This window comes from Drosophila bipectinata, chromosome XL, assembly GCF_030179905.1.
Source record: "Drosophila bipectinata strain 14024-0381.07 chromosome XL, DbipHiC1v2, whole genome shotgun sequence".
In the NCBI taxonomy this organism is placed as follows: Eukaryota; Metazoa; Arthropoda; class Insecta; order Diptera; family Drosophilidae; genus Drosophila; species Drosophila bipectinata.
In genome coordinates this window covers 10,124,887-10,142,455 of record NC_091734.1, presented here as the reverse complement: position 1 = coordinate 10,142,455, position 17,569 = coordinate 10,124,887, and the positions used below count along the sequence as shown (strand labels likewise).

The 17,569-nt window shown below is 41.7% G+C and overlaps 2 protein-coding genes across 4 annotated transcripts; both read right to left on the bottom strand.

Annotated features, from left to right (window-relative positions):
* Nucleotides 1-1,422: 1,422 nt before the first annotated feature.
* Nucleotides 1,423-8,910, bottom strand: LOC108120129 (NCK-interacting protein with SH3 domain). 3 transcript variants are annotated; one of them, XM_070282116.1, is made up of 9 exons: nt 8,016-8,910; nt 5,983-6,287; nt 5,779-5,928; nt 4,579-5,718; nt 4,326-4,523; nt 4,155-4,263; nt 3,891-4,100; nt 3,649-3,821; nt 1,423-3,588 (listed from the first exon to the last, which is right to left on the bottom strand). In XM_070282116.1, the coding sequence occupies exons 1-9, from the start codon at nt 8,017-8,019 to the stop codon at nt 3,397-3,399; spliced, it is 2,481 nt and encodes an 826-aa protein (XP_070138217.1). In that variant the 5' UTR covers nt 8,020-8,910; the 3' UTR covers nt 1,423-3,396. The 3 variants fall into 3 exon arrangements, with proteins under 3 accessions (XP_070138217.1, XP_070138218.1, XP_070138220.1); XM_070282117.1 differs by having other exon boundaries at nt 5,983-6,284; XM_070282119.1 differs by lacking the exon at nt 8,016-8,910 and adding an exon at nt 6,786-6,805.
* Nucleotides 8,911-9,576: 666 nt separating this feature from the next.
* Nucleotides 9,577-17,154, bottom strand: Gclc (glutamate--cysteine ligase). Its single transcript, XM_043210135.2, has 5 exons — nt 16,994-17,154; nt 12,367-13,006; nt 11,104-12,293; nt 10,861-11,042; nt 9,577-10,793 (listed from the first exon to the last, which is right to left on the bottom strand). Exons 2-5 carry the CDS (start codon nt 12,989-12,991, stop codon nt 10,604-10,606), a joined length of 2,187 nt encoding a protein of 728 aa, XP_043066070.1. The 5' UTR covers nt 12,992-13,006; nt 16,994-17,154; the 3' UTR covers nt 9,577-10,603.
* Between the last annotated feature and the right edge of the window lie 415 nt (nt 17,155-17,569).

Genomic DNA, 17,569 nt, shown 5'->3' with positions numbered 1-17,569 from the left:
TTCGAAGACTATATCTCGGCCAATTCTTATCCGATTCTTGCGGGGGATACCTTTAACGATTTGCTGATCGATTTCCCATCAATCTGCATTGAAATCTCGACACAAAATATTTTTTAGATTTTTTTCAAATTTTTCCTGGGGAGACCCCTTCAGAAAGCGGTATTTTGGAATATGCCCCCTTGGAAGACTATATCTTGGCCAATTCTTATCCGATTATTGCGGGGGATACCTTTAACGATTTGCTGATCGATTTCCCATCAATCTGCATTGAAATCTCGACACAAAATATTTTTTAGATTTTTTTTAAATTTTTCCTGGGGAGACCCCTTCACAAAGCGGTATTTTGGAATATGCCCCCTTCGAAGACTATATCTCGGCCAATTCTTATCCGATTCTTGCGGGGGATAACTTTAACGATTTGTTGATTGATTTCCCTTTAACTTCTGGGAATACAATATTTTTTGTCAAACATTTTTTGCTTTAAAAGTTAAGCAATTTTTTGATATAAAATGACACCTACAAATTCAACAGCGTCATCTGTTGACAATTTCCTTTGTATTTTTTGGCTAAGAGATGTCGCCACGGTCAAAAATTATAACAATGGAGGGCGCCAAAATACCCTTATTGCTTCTGTTTATATCCGTGTGAGGGCGTTTATAGGAAGCTACATTGTTTCTCCCAAGACTGCAACCGTTATTATCTACACACATATCTGCTATTTAATTTGAATTAGAAAGAGATATAAATAGGTAGATATATGAATAAGGGGGATGACCTGAATCGATCTAAGTTTCAGATAAAAAAAAAAAAAATTTTTTTAAATGTAATCCTCAATTTATTAACAGATCCCCAATTACAAAAAAAATACAACACAAATATTACAACAAAAATAAAAGCAAAAAAAATACAAAAAATAAAAAATCGGAAATATATTTTCTGATTTTCAGGCTTGCTTAAGTGCAACCTTTGAGAATCGAGGAGGAGGGCGCTATTTTTAAAATAAATTATTTTTTTATTTTATTAAATTTCTACTAAAATGAAAACATTTTAGGCAATGTAATAGGCAAAAACGGTTAATTCTTGTCGTCATTGCTATTTGACTTCCTGTTGCCCTTAAAATTAGGCAACGGAAATATGAGAAAGTGGCATTTTGAGAATATGCCCCCCGAAAGGCTATATCTCGGCCAATTCTTAGCCGATTCTTGCGGGGTAAAACATACACTCCTAGGGGGACTCTCCAGGATGCGTGTGTCCCCATTCGGATTTGGTATTCAGCCAAAAAATAATCCTTATTTCAAGAAAACATCCTGGACAAGTGGGTTCAAAAAAGACCCAAGAAAGTTAATCAGACAATTATGAAATAAAGTTATCCACCCTAGGGGATTATAATTAGACCAGATTATAAAATATTGTTGGGATAAATATTAGCAAATAGTTAAATTTAATTTTTATTTTGCATTTATTATTTCGTTTCTTACAATTGCAATTTCGATTCGTTACATTTTGAATGCGTTGCTTTAAAACTTGTATTTTTGTTTTGTATTTTGTTTTTAATTGGTTTTTTTTAGGATCTCTGTTTCGTGTTTAAAAAATGAGAAGTTAACAATCCTTAAAATGAACTCTATTTGCTTGACTTAAAACGTGTTTTTGTTGTTACTGTTAACGAAGTTACTATTAAACATTTATTGTTGCTTGTTTTTATTGCTGCTGTGCTTACTGCACTTTGCCTCATTGATTTTATTTTAATTTTTATTTTATTTTTAGTGTTTTTTTGTTTTTCAATTGCCAAGAGTGTTTTTTTTTAATTCAAAATCGAAAGGTACAATTTGTGATTAATATTTAGGCATTGATTCAAAGACAATTGCTTTTCCTTTCCCCCAGTTTTAGTTGTGGGTTTAGATTAGTTAATCCATACATGTTAATATTATTTATATATTTACTTGTAAATATCAGTATTTTTTTTTTGTTATTAAACTTGGCAACCTAAATTCGTTTTGCACCAGCCGTTCTTTATGTTTTTTGTTTTCAGAAAAATAATCAAAGATTTGAAATTGAAAGATGAGAGTGTGTTTTAATATTCTGCTCTTATGTTTTGATTAAAATTTGATTCCTAAACAATTTAACAATGCCTAACAATAAACTTAATAATAGATAAAAGTTTTGACCGATTTTCGATTTTTGAAACGTCTCACAGCTACACTTAACAACACAATAATATATAATCATAATTCAAAAACGTTTTTTTTGGAACAATTTAAAATTGTGAATTCGAAACAAAGTCGAAGGCATAGAGATCTGTATCTTGTGTTTAAAACCGATGTGGGGGGGAGGGGGAGGGTTTATAATATAAACTTTATATAGAGAATAGATTATAACAAACTTGGTTTCGTTATTTAGCTTTGAATAGAGTGAGATAGAGAGATACATAGAGGGAGAGACAGGTATGATGATGCGTTCTGCAGTTCATTTTCTAGATTCATTTTTGTAATTGATGCATTATTTTTTTTTTCAACTTTTCCAATCAATATTGTATATGTATTTGAGCTTTAACAATTGTCAATGGTTTCTTGTTCGGCTTAGTACTCCTCCTCATAGATTATATAAACAAATTCAACATTATATGCTCGTTTTACCTTTGAATTTCGTTTTCGTTTTCGATATCGATTTCGATTCTGCTAGCTGCAAATACTTGTTTTTTATTATTATTTAGTTTATTCTTTTAAGATTGCAATTAACCCTTTCGTTCTTGGATGTATATTTTCGTTATTAGGTGTATAATTAGGCTATAAATATTCAAGTCAAGTCCATCCAACTGACTTGCTTCCTTTAGGCTTTACTCTTACTTGGGTTTTACATATCTCAAAATTGTTGAATTCCAAATAATTTAATTAATTTAATAACTACAAAAAATTTAAAAGTGAGGCTCAGATCATCCTAGTTTCTCGCTTAAAATGTCCCTGACTAAACTAGTCTAAATTAGTGAAATGATCTTGATCTATATAGACCTACGGGTCGATAAATGATCGTAAGACTATACTGGCTACAGCTCCCCCTTGTCTACAGTCCTACCTCCTATCGTTCCATGCAACCTAGTACCTTCTTACAGACTATGTTCATAAGATATATGGTATATATATATATATATGTATGTATATATATATGTTAGTGTCCCTGGGAGGAGGGGCTAGCCAAGACTGACACTGAGAGACTGAGAGGCTGAACAAATGCATAACAATTCGCTGATCAAAGTTGAAGTTAAGACTTTACGGTTGGCTCGCTTTTCCGGCTCGCCTCACTAGCATTACGCTTTATAATTTTGATCATCCCGGTCTGACGGGATCTGGATTTTTGGTTTGATTTCTGGTTTGGATTCGGCTCTGGTTGGCTCTGGTTGGCTTAGGCCTTGAACAGCTGCGGGAACTCGTTGGCTATCTCCCGGACCAGCTGCTGGTCGGAGGCACTGCACTCCGTCTCCTCGCAGAAGATGCGCGTGAAGATCTTCATGAGGTCGTGCTTGCGATGCTGATGCTCCTGGTAGTTGGTGTTCCGCAGAATGCGCCGGCACAGCTCCAGGTAGCAGGGTCGCGTCTGAAAAAGGAACATATCACTTGTGTGCCTTCTAGATGGCCTCTTGTCCTCGATACCTACCGTACTGCCGGCATCCAAGTCGGACAACTGCCGCACCACAATATCGATCAGGACCTTGATGTCGTTCGTGTAGAACATTCCCGCCGTATCCGAATGACTGAAAATGTCGATGAACATGCGGAGCACCGTGTTCATGTGCTCGTTGGGATGCTTCAGCAGGCGTGTGGGGTCATCTGGGAGATCCAAAATCAAACCATTAGCTGAATAATTCATAATCCAATTCACTTAGCAGATGGACTCACCCTCACGGTTGAGCAGGAGCAGTAGTTTCTCGGTGAAGACCTTGGCGGAGGGCAGGTTCTGCATCGCCTCGATGATGACGTTGAATGTGTGCTCGCTGAACTGCTGGTTGAAGGCCAGTATCAGGGCAATGACCATGTCCACCAGCAGCTCCGGGTTGTTGCCTTCCACGATTTCCAGCAGGAAGCTGGCAAAGTGCACGCCCAAGTAGTCTAAGACAAGGATTCATTAGACATCTTCTAGTCATCTAATCCTCATAGACTCACCTTGATGGTTGACTGGCATGGGCTGGCCGAGCGAGAATATAATGGTCAGCATCTTGACAAGCTGCTTGAAGCGATCCAGGTTGGAGAAGTGGGTCTTCATGTCCTCAACCTGGAGCAGGAGAAGGATATGATTAGTGTCCAGTCCAAGGATATGATAGTAATGATAATTACAATTTCCAGAGGCAGCACTGAGGTCAGCAGAATGTCCACGATGATGTAGTCCAGATGACAGGCGGCAGTGAAGGTCTTCAGCAGCAGCTTCTTGATGGACCAGCGCGTCTCCATCTGGTAGTATTGGACCAGGTTGATGAACATCTGGTACTGGTCGCAGGACATCTCGTAGCAGCTTATATTCTCATCAGCATTGTTCTAAAAAAAGGCAAGGATATATCAACCTCCCAGAGGATCCTCCCAGAACACTCACCAGAATCTCGACCAGCTCTTCTAGGAACTGGATGATGTCCTCCTCGTCTTCGTAGAGCATCCAGGTGCGCTGCTCCGTATCGTTCTTGCAGTCGGCCAGCTGGGCGAAGAGGTACTGCAGCCGTTTGGCATCGTGCGTGATGCCGAGCAGCTCCTTGGGCGTGGCCACCTTGCCGGTGACGTGAACCGCCACCGCCTCCAAGTAGGGATTGATGGCGCCATTGTATAGCTGCTCCAGGCTGGTCAGCACCACGCGCAATGCCTCGCAGGAGAGGTCGAAGCTGAGGTTCGTGTTCCGCCGCAGGGCGTCAACGATCTGATACACATCCGAGGACTCCACCTTCAGCTGCCCACCTCCCGCTGCTCCGGCGGCACCCTCCTCGCCGCTCCGGCCGCCCAGACTCCGTTGCCGCGGCATCGACGAACTCTCGATGCTGTCTAGCGCCTGGCTGTTCTCCGCACTGTCTCCGTTCGCCTGGCAGGCGTCACTAACGTCTTCCGACTTGTCCGCCGCCGCCTCGTCCGGCTGCAGGTCGTTGCCCAGGCCACCGTTACTGCCCCTCCGGTTGCCACTGCCGTTCCCGATACTGCCGCTCCGCAGGGCCGAGGCCGAGGCGGACGCGGACACCGAGGCGGAGACAGAGGCAGTACTTCCATTCTGCGCCTTGTGCTGGCTCGTGCTCGGCTGGCTGGTCTCCTTGTAAGTGGTCACCACGTCCTCACTGGTCGTGGTGGTGGTTGTGGTCGTTTCCGAGGGCTCCGACGTGATGCTGTTGTCCTGGGCCACATCGGCGTTGGATTTGCTTGCTGCCGGGACCGCTGGCGGCGGAGCGGGGAGCGGCTGTTGCTGCTGAGGCGTCTGAATGGTGCAGCTGCCGGATACGGAGCTGCTGGCCTGGAACTGGATGCTGCCGGTGCTGGGCGACTCCACCATGCCCACCGCCGGACTGGACATGCTCTTCTTGCTCATATCGAGGCGTTGGGAGCCGCCGCTGCTTTGCGGCGGGGGGCTGTGCTGGCGGCGCTGGGAATGTGATTGCTGGTGGGGATTGGGATGGGGATGCGAGTGCCGGTGGCTGCCCTTGTCGCTGTAGCTGTGCGAGTAGGACAGCGAGGAGTCGCCGTCGCGTTCAGAGCTCTCCTGCAAATGGGAAAATGTCTAGAGGATTGCTGTTTCTGGAGAGGATTATGGATGGAATACCGCATATAGCCGCTCCATGGTGTGCTTCTTCTCGCGCAGTCTGTCCAACAGCTCGTCCTTGGACATGATGCCATTGATCTCGTGCTCCGTGCACTTCTCCAGCGACTCAATGGAGGAGTTGAGGAAACTGATGAGGAAGTCGTGCTCCACCTGGAGGCAGAAAGCGGTTATTGATGGGCCATCCAGATACGCCATGCTACTCACCTTAATCTTCATTACGTAATTCGAGGGCACAAACCCGATGTTGCCCTTCATGCTGACCACCTGCCACCAATTGCGCTGGCGGGCGGAGGTCTGGTAGAGGATGAAGTACTCGCCCTCATCGAAGCTGATGGTCTTCGGGTAGACCGCCTGGAAGTCGTACAGTGCCTTGAGCATTTCGATGCCGTTGTCCGAGCCGTTGTTTCCAATTTCCGTGCACTGGCCGCCACTGGCTTTTAGTCCTGTCCCGGGTCCTGGTCCTATTCCTGCTCCAGAACCGTTACTTCCTGCAGGCGATGTGGGAGCTGCTGCAAGGATATGATGAAAATATTAATTATAAGGATAACTAGGATGGTTAGGATTATAATTTTTGGGCTGAGGGCGTCGGCACTCACACACACACACACACTAACACACACAGAGACAGAGACGTGGAAAATGGGAAAATCGGAAAATGCAGCAGCAAGTAAAGTTCACTGCCGAGGGCCAAATAGCAGACTGCCGACGGTTATCCTTTTCCTTTACCATTTATTTATTTATTTTTTGTTCTTTTACTTGAGGGGGTCCTTTTGCATCAAACCCCACACACACACACACACACACACACACTGCCCACTGCACACACTGCAGGACTCTTCTGTGCACTCTCGGCATACACCAACACTCCCGCAGGACAACAGCAATGCCAAGAGGCAGGTGGAATTTTATAAGAGCGCTCCCCCACACAGGAAGAGGAAAATGCAATTTTCATATTTTCATGCCATCGCACCGCCCAGCACCGCCTCGCCGTGCCTTCCTTTTCTTACATTTCCGTTCCTTTTTCTATTTCTGTTTCGGTTCCTGTCTGTGCTTGCTCTGGTTTCTGGTTTCTGGTTTCTGCTTTTTGGTCCTGCAACAACGCCTTGCGCTTTTGATCCTTTTCAGCTTACATTGTTTTCCTCGCCAACTCACACCCTCACACCCACACATACATGGAGAGAGGCACGTGCCTCTGTGCAGGCTTCTGCGCTCTTCGCTTTCCTTCTTATTATCCTTGTTGTTGTTTTTGTTGTTGCTGCTCACGGACAAAATCTCAACACGGAAAAATCCGTTTCAAAACACTCGCCCCCACTGCCCCGCCCACTCTCTCTCTCTCTCTCGCTGAGTGGCACTATCTTTCCATCTTTTTCCCGCTCTCCACGCGCGCGCGTCCTTATGGGGACACTGGTTCTCTCCCGCTCTAAAGCTGAGCTTTTTTCTTAGGCCTGGAACTAGTTCATGGTTGGACCACTTAATAACGGTTTAAATGCTTAAATATTTAATCTTTTAATGGTAATAGAGAGGAGAAATTGGAATTATTGGTTGGTTTTTGATAAAATATGTTTTCTTTTTTTATTTATATAAGTTTTGGAATAATTTTTTATTTTAAATGTTTTAAAAATGATTGAAGTCAAATAATAATAAAATAAAGTATAGGGATATGTTATTATAAAAAATATTAAGAATTTGTTAGCTTTAAGCAATTTAAATAATAAAAAATGTTTAAAACTACATTTTTATTAAAAATTCTTGCAATTTTCTTTAAAAATTTCTTAGAATCATTAAAAGAACTAGTTCTTTGCAGATCTTTTTAGAAATTAGAAACCTTTTAACAATTTCATTGTATTTATAATTAAAATTAAGAACTAAAAATACATAAAATATCAAAAAAAACTTAACAAAAAAATAGAAACTAATAATTTGTGTGTATCTCAAGGATCTGTCAACTGGAATTCATAATTTCTGAAGCATTCTTGGCCAAATTCCAAGAGCATGTGGGTATTGTCTTTGGTTTTTATCCTTTTCCTCCGTGTCACAGATTCCGGAACTTGTCGAAGCACCTGCTGGACTCTCACCCACACATCCACGCCCACTTCCGCCGCCCATCACGCACACACACACACACACACAGTCTAAACATACTAATCGCATACAAATGTATGCAAATGCGACAAAAGGACACAAACAAGAGCCCTAAAGGACATAAAAGTAAAGAAAAAGAAAGAAAGCCCACTTACCCATCTTTTAAGGCGCACCTTTTACTGAAATTGTGTTTGTCAGTTTTCGATGTTGTTGTTGTTGTTGTTGTCTATCCTTCGCCTACTCCGTTGAACCCCTGCTCCTTCCGCTGCCGTCCAAGGACGTTTGCATATATTGCAAGTCAAGGAAGTTCTCGTCCTTCCGATTCCAAATTCCCCTATTCTTGTTGTTGTTGTTGTTTGGGTTGATGGGCGTGTTTGCTTAGTTGCGCTTTGTGCTCGATTTCCTGTTTCCTTTTGTGTCCTTTTTCCACTACAACTACTAACTGGCAGGACTTGCTGCGTTCAGTGGCATCATTTGTTGTTGTCCGGTCGGCAGCTGCACCCGAATGTGACTCGCCACCCCGTAAATTCACTTGATTAATTCCGATGTGCGATGTTCTGCTCGGCAGATGCACTTGTTTTTATGTTTTTCTTTTTTTTTTTGTCTCTGGTGGGGTGGTGGGTGGTGGTGGTAGGGGAAGTTAAGGAGGAGCCTTCGTGTATCTCTCTCTCGGCAGGCACACACACACACACACACCAAAGGATGAACCGGAAGAGTTGGGTGGACCAAAGTTACTTAAAGCAACGACAAATTATCATTTACACCGCAGCCTCCACCCTAATTAACTGTAAAGCAAACACAAACACACACACACTTGGGGAAGAGTGTTAGCGGGGAGCGGCCTAACGGTAACACTGGAGTTTGTTATCCTTTTTAAGGACTGGCAGTATTCGTCTTTTTAATTTTAACAAAAAATTTATAAAAACCAATCACTTAATAATCACATAAGAACTTATAAGAACTATCCCCATAGCAGAATTTTATTTATCAACAAACACGCTTGCTTATCCAATCACTTTTGTTTTTTTTTCCTTCATTTTTTTATTGTTTTTCACTTTTTTTTGTTGTTGCTCAGATTCCACTAGAGATGGCACCGGCCTTGCTCCCCATTTATCGAAACCCACACCTCCACAATCGATATCTTTGCGATAGTCCAACGGTTCTTGGCGCCAAATTTAAATTGCAAAAGTTTGGTGGTTTTTTTTTTTGCAAAACAATTTTTATTTTTTTTTTTTTATTATTTTCTTGCATTGAATATTAGTTTCATTTTTTTTTTTTTGGTGTGGGTATAGTACATACAGAGTGGTTCTATGGGGTTTTCGGTTGGGGACAAGCAAATAAATGGATCTGTATGTTGTTTTCGTTAAAAATGTTTAAAAAAAATGTAAATTAAATGCCGCACACATCTTACAAATTGGCTAGCAAATTTTGGTATAACTCTTTGCCTGTGGCACACATAGTTTTTACACACGCGAACATAGTATATATAGTATATATATATATGTGGTTATATCTGACTACCTTCCGAGCACTTCTGGCAATTCGCAATTTCCTATTTTAGTCTAGACTAACATTCCTAGGGGGGATTGATAACGGTATATATATATAAGTACAGGGTTTCGTTACAGAAGGCATTTTATCAAAGTTCCCTCGATCAATCGGGGGATGTATATATATGTATATATAGTGTGTATATAGGGAATACATTTCAATTAGTTAAGATTCAACAATTTTTTTATCCGTTTATTTGCTTGCTTGTGGTCACAATAGTTGCATAAATGGGTAAACCATAATAATTATATCATAATGGTGAAAACAATCACATACACAATAAATTATAATTGCAAAAGTTCGTTCATCTCAGTAGTGTTTAGATTTTTCTTTTTGCTTAGTTATAATATATCTATTTTGTTTTTAATAACATCAGGCCACTTTTTAGACATTTTTTGTTGCGTGGTTGTGTTTTACATACATATATCTATTTAAAAAAAAAAAATAATAATAATAATAAAGTTGTGTTTTACTTGAAATTTTTATAAGAATAATCATAATAAATATATATATATATATGTAATTAAACGAAAACAAAACAAGAGCCGGCTCTCAAGAGGACCTCCTCCTGCTCCCATTATCATTTTTTTTATTTTTTTTTAGCTATGTATTTTAGGTGTTGTGGAACGGCACTTGGTTGAGATTTATCTTGGTTTTGTAGTCGGTTGGGTATGGTTAGTAATATATTGTAATTTTCCACTTCTAACTATTGCAATCGGTTCGATTTTAGGACCTTGTGGCGGCAGAGAAGCCTCGTTTCCTTGATGCCCTATATGCCCTATATCTGGTGGGCTGGCAGTCCGATTATCCTCTCCGCCTCCACGTGCTACCGTCTATTTTTTTTTTGTAGTTTTTTTTTTTTTTTTCAGCCGCAAAACATTTGTCCACAATTAGGATTCCGGTGCACACACACACTAATTGTTATTCTTCGTTTAAATTATGCTATAAAAATAATATTGATAAATGTTGCTGCTTCTTCGCTCTGCACTTCCGGTTGCAATTTCGCTTCCGGTTTTGGTCCACTCTGCTCAGCGCCCAGCTATGCCTCGCCTTGCATCGCATCATGTTACGCTGTTACATACATCACCATCATATCATCATAACATCTCAGGGACCCACAAAACCCGAATCACATTCGCCACCGGCCGACGCGGGCCAGCTGCGTTGGACGCGTCCGTAGCGCGCTCCTCAATCATTTCTCCTCGCAGCACCCGTTCTTGGCCAGCTGCTTCTGCAGTGCCGGCGGAATGAACTCTTTCGTCTTCGTCTTGGAATGATAGCCCTGGCCGAGCAGTGCCGGCTCCACGTGCTTGCCCTCCTGGATGCTCTGGATGCGCTTCAGCAGATCATAGTTGATGCTCTCGCTGACCACCGAGTCTTGCCTGCAAGAGAGAGAGATGGAGAAGATTAGAGCACGTGAGTCTAGACTCAACCATGAGGGTAACTTACTTGTAATCCGGATGACTGAGCACCTGCTCACGCATCCAGGTGGCCGTGGTGATCAGCTCGCCGGCGGCACGCTTCTGGATGAAGCGCAGATACTGCTCGATGGTGCAGTGGGTGTCGGTGTCCACCTCCATGGACTGCAGATAGCTGCGGATCAGCGGCACCAGACCCGGAAATACATTGGGCTGTGGAACAGATTAGCATAAGGATTAGTGCTCCAAGGACTCAAGTCCAAAGGGGACTCACCTTTCCGTTGAAGATCTCGTTGATGGAGAGGAGCTGGAAGAGCTCGTTCTCCTCGTCATCGGTGTCGGTGTGATCGCTGTCGGTGCCATTGGAGAGGCCATTAGTGGAGCCGTTGGTGGTGCCATTGGTCTTGCTAGTGCCATTGGTGGCGGCGTGTCCGTTCAGCTTGGGACCAGTGCCATTGGTGAGCGGCTCATCGATGTCGCCGTTCTCGCTGCCACTTCCGTTGGCCAGCCCGTTGCCGTTTCCGTTCTCCAACACACCAGCTCCTCCTCCGTTCAAAGTGGCCTTGCCATTGGCCTGAGCCTGAGCCTCGGCCTGAGCCCGAGCATTGGCCTTGGCGGCGCGCTGCTCGGTGGTCTTGGAGGACTTGCGGAACCAGAACTTCTCCTTGCGGCAGGCATCGCGCTTCTGGGCCGTCTGCATGTTCTCATCCACCTTGCTGATCGGTGTGAGGAAGTTCAGCTGGTACGAGAGGATGACGCGAGTCAGGAGCACCACAAAGCAGACGATGGCCGCGTTCTCAAAGTCACTGATCTGGGCCTCGCAGGGCCGGAACTCGACCCGCCAGCCGATGGAGCTGTTGGGCGGCGGTGGCTTGAAGCGCATGGTCTGCCAGTTGGTCGACTGGATGTTCTCGAAGTGGTCCGTGTCCTCGTTGTCGTTCTGGTTGACCTTCTCGCTGAACAGCGACACCGTGTCGCGAATGAACAGATGGGCCACGTGCTGGGCCAGCAGATGGTCGATTCCGCCGTCGATGAGTCGCTGGTAGACGGCATCGTCGTAGGTCAGCGGCACGTCATTGTACTTGGCCCCCTCCGGCGAGAGGTAGGAGTCGATGGAGTCGTAACGCGACTTGGCGATACGGAACTTCTGGTTCTTCAACGGAGCCAGGCCGCGCTCCTCCTCCGTGCGGCAGTCCACCGAGGAGCTGATCACGTTCCAGCGGCAGTCCGATTCGGTCAGGTAGCCGCGGTAGATGGGCGAGGCGGCCGTCAGGGCCAGCATGATGGGGCACAGCGGGGCCAGCTGGTCGTAGAGGCGACGCGCCTCCGTGATGTTGCAGGCCTGGAAGGTCAGCTGCAGGCAGCAGCAGCCCATGCCGAAGCCCATGGCGTCCAGCAAAACGACGTCCGGCTCTCCTGGCGGGGCTCCCTCCACGGGCAGCTTGGTCTTCACATCCTTGAAGACTGCGTGGAGAAGGATAAGGATAAGTTAAGGATTCGGATTCGGATCAGTATTCCGTCCAAGACTGGCACTCACCCTTTAGCTTGATGGACACCTTCTCGCCACGACGCTTGCGAATGTTACGGGTGAGGGTCTTGAAGCGGGGATGACCCGGAAAGATGGCCTCGTCCGGGAAGTAGAGGGACCTGGCCGAGCTGAGCGGATCCTCGGGGCGGGGCTGGGCCAGCGGATAGGTGAAATTGGGGGCACCCAGGCGCGGGAAGTTGGTGATGGACATGACGCACTCGTCGCTGCCCAGCAGCTCGGTGACCTCCTCGCGGCGGTAGCGCATGTTGGCCTCCACCAGGTTGAAGTGGGCCATCAGGCCGCCGAAGGGCTTGCCGGGCGTGCCCTCGATCATGTAGGCACCGTACTCGGGACGCCACAGGGACTTGACGCCCTTGGGATCGGCCTGCTCCTTCTCGTTGAGCTCGGCCAGTAGGTCCTGGGCGCGCAGTGCCACACGGGCCACCTTCTGCTCATCGTCGAACTTGACGATGATGTACTCCACCTCGTCGCCCCACTTGAGGATGTCGCCCTGGCGATCCTTCAGTCTGTGGTAGAGGTTGATGAACTGATTGACTCCGTGCTCGCGTACGTGATCCGCCAGCGCCTTGGTCTCCTCCCAGGAAAGTGGACTGCCCTCGCTCAGTAGACCCATTTCTGCTGTGTGTTTCTGGCGAAGATCAACGGCAATCGGAAATGAAATAAAAGACAGGAAGTATATTAATTGGAGGCCGATTATCAGGAGGAGGTGGTCGGCTAATGTTTCAACACTCTTAAATTTGAATTTTGAATTATCTTCTGAACATCTCGCATCTAAATCGTAAATGGATCTGTATCTGTATCGGATTCTGCCTTCCGTCCCCTGACCTGACCCGACTTGGTCTGTTCGAATCCAAGTCTAGTTTTCTGATGACGTCTTAGATGGAATACCCGGGCTGCTAAGACTACTGCGCCATAACTCAAGGAATACACTCACGGTGGGCATAATAGGATCTGAATACAGATTTATATAAGTCCATCTAGGTACTATCTTATCTAAATAATAGGACATAAATATATAAACCTTTCGTATCATAAAGATATAACATATATCCCTATAAAAAAAGCATGCTTTTTAGGACTTTGCTTTTATGACTAACAGGCCCAGTTTCTATGGGAAAACCCCCAAGACAAAAATAGTAGCCTTAAGAATGATAATTAAGATAATTATCTAGCATTTTATAACAGGATTTAGAAATAAAATAATAAAATTATTAATTTTTTAAGAGAAAAGTTCAAAAAAGCATTTTTCATTTAAAAAAAGCATGCTTTTTGTCACTTTTTGGGTCTATAGGTCCAATTTTAATGGAAAAACACTCAAAAAGATACTAATATTAGTCTAAAGAATAATTATCTAACATTTTATAGAAAGGTTTTGAAATAAAATATTGAACTAATTCATTTTTAAGTTAAAAGGTTGAAAAACCTTATTTCAAGATAAAAAGCATGCTTTTTCTGACTTTATGAGGGAACTAATTTTTATCCAAGAGATATAATAGTAACTTCTGATTAGCTACCAATTATAATAATTAAAATCATATCATTAAATAATAAATCATTAATAGATTTAAAAAAAAAAGCGCAAATCTCTTATAGAAAAAAGCATGCTTTTCCCGACTTTATCTCAGAGGCTATTTTGTTGGGGAAAACCACCATGATGGAAATAATAGTCTTTAGAATGATAAGCTAGCCTTTTATATGTGTATATGTTTATTTAAAATAAACAAAAGATTATACTAAGCAATCTTATTCCATTAAAAAAGCATGCTTTTATAAAACTTCCAAGGCTATTAGAGCCAATTTATGAAGGAAAACCCCACAGGGTTATAGCAGTATCTCACGATATGATTATCTTTTAATTTAGAAGAGTTTTTTTGAGAATAGATGAAAAAGCATGCTTTTTTGGGCTTTATCTCTAAGACTAATAGATATCATTACTAAAAGAAAAGACCAGGGCCATATTAATATCTCAAGACATGATTATCTGCCACTTTTTAGGGGTTTAATGATTAAATCCTCAATGAATGTACTTTATACAAAAAAATATCGAAAACCCTTTTGAAAAAAGCATGCTTTTTGGAAATTTTATGAGTGGGACTAAAGACGTAATTTCTAGGGGAAACCACCTCGAAGCTGAAATAATATACTATCTCTAGACATGCTTATCTAGCAATTTAGAAGAGGTTTAAAGATTAAATAATAAATGAATAGAAGCTTTAATGGATATAAAATCTTTTTAGAAGAAGCATTCTTTTTGGGAATTTGTCTCCACTATTTACGAAGGGAAAAACCTCTTAAACCTCTCCAATGTTATCTGAAAAATGATTAGCTATCACTTTTAAAGGGTTGTCTGATGAAATCCTCAATGAATATAGTTTCTAAATGTAAAATCAAAAACCCTTTTTGAAAAAAGCATGTTTTTAGTAGTAGTTTCTGGTTTAGAAGGGAAAACCCTGCAATCTATAATTAAAAATGAAAACAAAACCCTCTAGAAATAATTATACATTTATGACTGGCAGTGTAGAGTATAGTTACCCTGAAAGTCATTCAATTCCTGATATTCATTCTATACACAGTGTTTCCGACATTGCATAATTCCACAATCGACAAAAAAACAAAAAAAAAAGCAGAAAATGCAATCGATGCAATTGCCATTTTCAGTTTGCAATTTGCAGTTGGCTGTTGGCAGTTTGCAATTTGCATTTCCACGAAATTGCATAAACAATTAAATTAAGCAAAGAAGGAATTTAAACAAGTTGATAAATTAGAAAAAAGTATGCGACGAAATCGAGATGCCCTCACATTGAAAATCTTAAAACAAAAATATAAAAAACTCCAATCATAAATAAAGGTTTATGTTTTTGATTTATGATTTTAAAAATATTTAGAAATCCCTGTTGGGTTAGGTCGGGATTCAATTTCAAAATTATTTGAAAAAAAGCATGCTTTTGTGTTCCGAAACTTGAGAGTCAAAGCCTCCGCAGTCAATGCCCTTACCCTTCCCCAAAAATCAATTAATCAGCAGAACACACTGTACAGGTGGCTTGGGTTAAGGGGAAAGGTATACGACATATATGTAGTACTGAGTGCATTTGTTCGATTGTTCCCCTCGGTTCCTTGGACTTGACACTCGCACTCGCACTCACAATTTACAACATTTGACTCAATTAATTGATAAGCGGCAACTAGTAATCAAATAATTGATAAGATGCCTTCTCTCTTTCTGTTTCTGTTTTTTTGGGGTATAATTCCACACACATGTGTGTCCGATTCCGATCCGAAAGTAAATAAATACAAATATTTTATACATTATATATATATGTATATATTTAGTAGCCGTGCGACAGGTTGCCGTGCGCCACTCGAGTCTGATTGAATCATATTTTGGAGAGGTAGGTGCTATGGGTGCTACGATTCGATTGCTGCGCAGATTTACGACCCGACACTCTAGGGTCCCCGAAAAAAAAATAACACTTCAAATAGAGGTGGTTATTCAGAGCTACAATTTCCCAAATAAAAAACAAAAACAAAAAAAAAAATCAAAATAAAGCAACCAAGAGGAGCCATGGCCTGTAATTTTGGACCAAAAAACCAAGCGAATTATATTGGAATGTGGATTCGGGTTCTCAAGGTGCTGCTTGTGCAAGATATCAGGTTGACAGGTTGGCCAATTGGAAATCTAATCCCATTCCATACTGTTCTGATATATGTACTTATATATATCGAATCGCAGGTTCTATTTTAGGGGGGTTCAATGAACCAAAGTCGGGCCTGTTCTTGAAGTCGAAAGAACCCCTAAAAGGGGGTAAGGTAAGGGATAAGGTAATAATGTTTTACTAAATAAAAAAATTCAAAAAACTATTAAGAAAGTATGAGTAACTATAAGAAACTACTATAATAATAGATATAATATAATCCTATATTACAACTATATTAATATAGTATTAATATAGTATTATAGTAACTATATTAATATAGTATTATATTATATTACTATTACTATTAAAAATATATTAAGTTAATTTTAATAAATAATATGATATAAAGTTTCCTTTTTTGAAGCAAGTGTTTTTTTTAATAGCTTTGGAAGTGTATTTTTAATACATTTTTAAACAAAATTTAATAAAAATTATGTCTTAAACTTTAAGGAATGTTAAAGTCTCAAAAAGAAATTCGTATAATGATTTTTTAAAAATTCGTAGCTAAAGATATTTGTCTTTATCTTTAAAAACTTTATAATAAAACTTTATCATTTAAGTTTTCAAGTTTTTAAAGTGAATAAGGCCTTTGATGTAATATATCTGTGTATTTCACAATTATTGAATTATTATCAAGAAAACTTGATTTAGTTCAAGTTTTAAGTACTAAGTTTGAATTAAAAAAGTATTTAAATTTTTTCATAATTTTTAAATGAATATCCGAACCATAATCATTAAAAAACAACTGTTAGTTTTAAGAACTACCAAAAACCAAAGACCTTTACACTACAAAAAAATTTAACTTCATCCTCAAAATAATTTTTAGTTTTAATTTAAAAAACTTGTATATAACTTCATTTTAAAAATCACACTTGTAAAAAAAAATAGAGCACTGTTATTGGTATTCGAGGATGTAGTACCTTTTTATTTCGAGTGTATTGCACTAGTGATGTCAAACACGGACCGCTTTTCACTTCCGATCCGGATCAGGGCACTACTTGGCTTAGTATTTGGTTTGAAAATGAATGGGTGGGTGGTTGGGTGGGTGGTAAGTTGCCACAGCTGGCTGCTTTTTGGTCGCTCCACGGCCGAACCCCGACTGAATTTATACTCGGCCAGACTCCAGCTTATGACGGGCCAGGCCTCAGCTGGCGTTGCTGCCGACAGAGCAGCAGCAGCAGCAGCGGCAGCGACGACGACGGCGGCAGCCACGAGGAGTCCAACTCGGAGTCATGAATCCATCAATGGAAATGGATAGGAATCGGATCAGCAAAGAGTCAGGGCAGGGACTTTTAGCTTGGGTCTCTCTATATATATATATATAGTCCGTATCTCAATACGATCGGTCGTAAATGGAGGAGCACGGGACGTACTCGAAACCGATTCAAGTGCCATTATAATTATTTGCCCTCTAATTTATTGTATTCCATCAAAGAATAAAGAATTTTTTCGCGAATCTTTTTTGGTAATCTCTCGAGTGTAGGTTGCTGTTCAGC

Bases quoted from the DNA above. Each gene is read 5' to 3' on its own strand.
- LOC108120129 (XM_070282116.1), bottom strand. The intron at 4,264-4,325 runs GTAATTATCATT...CTCCTGCTCCAG, and splicing joins CAGTGCTGCCTCTGGAAATT to GTTGAGGACATGAAGACCCA. The intron at 3,822-3,890 runs GTGAGTCCATCT...TGGATCTCCCAG, and splicing joins GCTCCTGCTCAACCGTGAGG to ATGACCCCACACGCCTGCTG.
- Gclc (XM_043210135.2), bottom strand. From the start codon at position 12,991: ATGGGTCTACTGAGCGAGGGCAGTCCACTTTCCTGGGAGGAGACCAAG. The intron at 11,043-11,103 runs GTGAGTCCCCTT...TCTGTTCCACAG, and splicing joins ACGAGATCTTCAACGGAAAG to CCCAATGTATTTCCGGGTCT. The intron at 10,794-10,860 runs GTAAGTTACCCT...TCTCTCTTGCAG, and splicing joins CTCAGTCATCCGGATTACAA to GCAAGACTCGGTGGTCAGCG.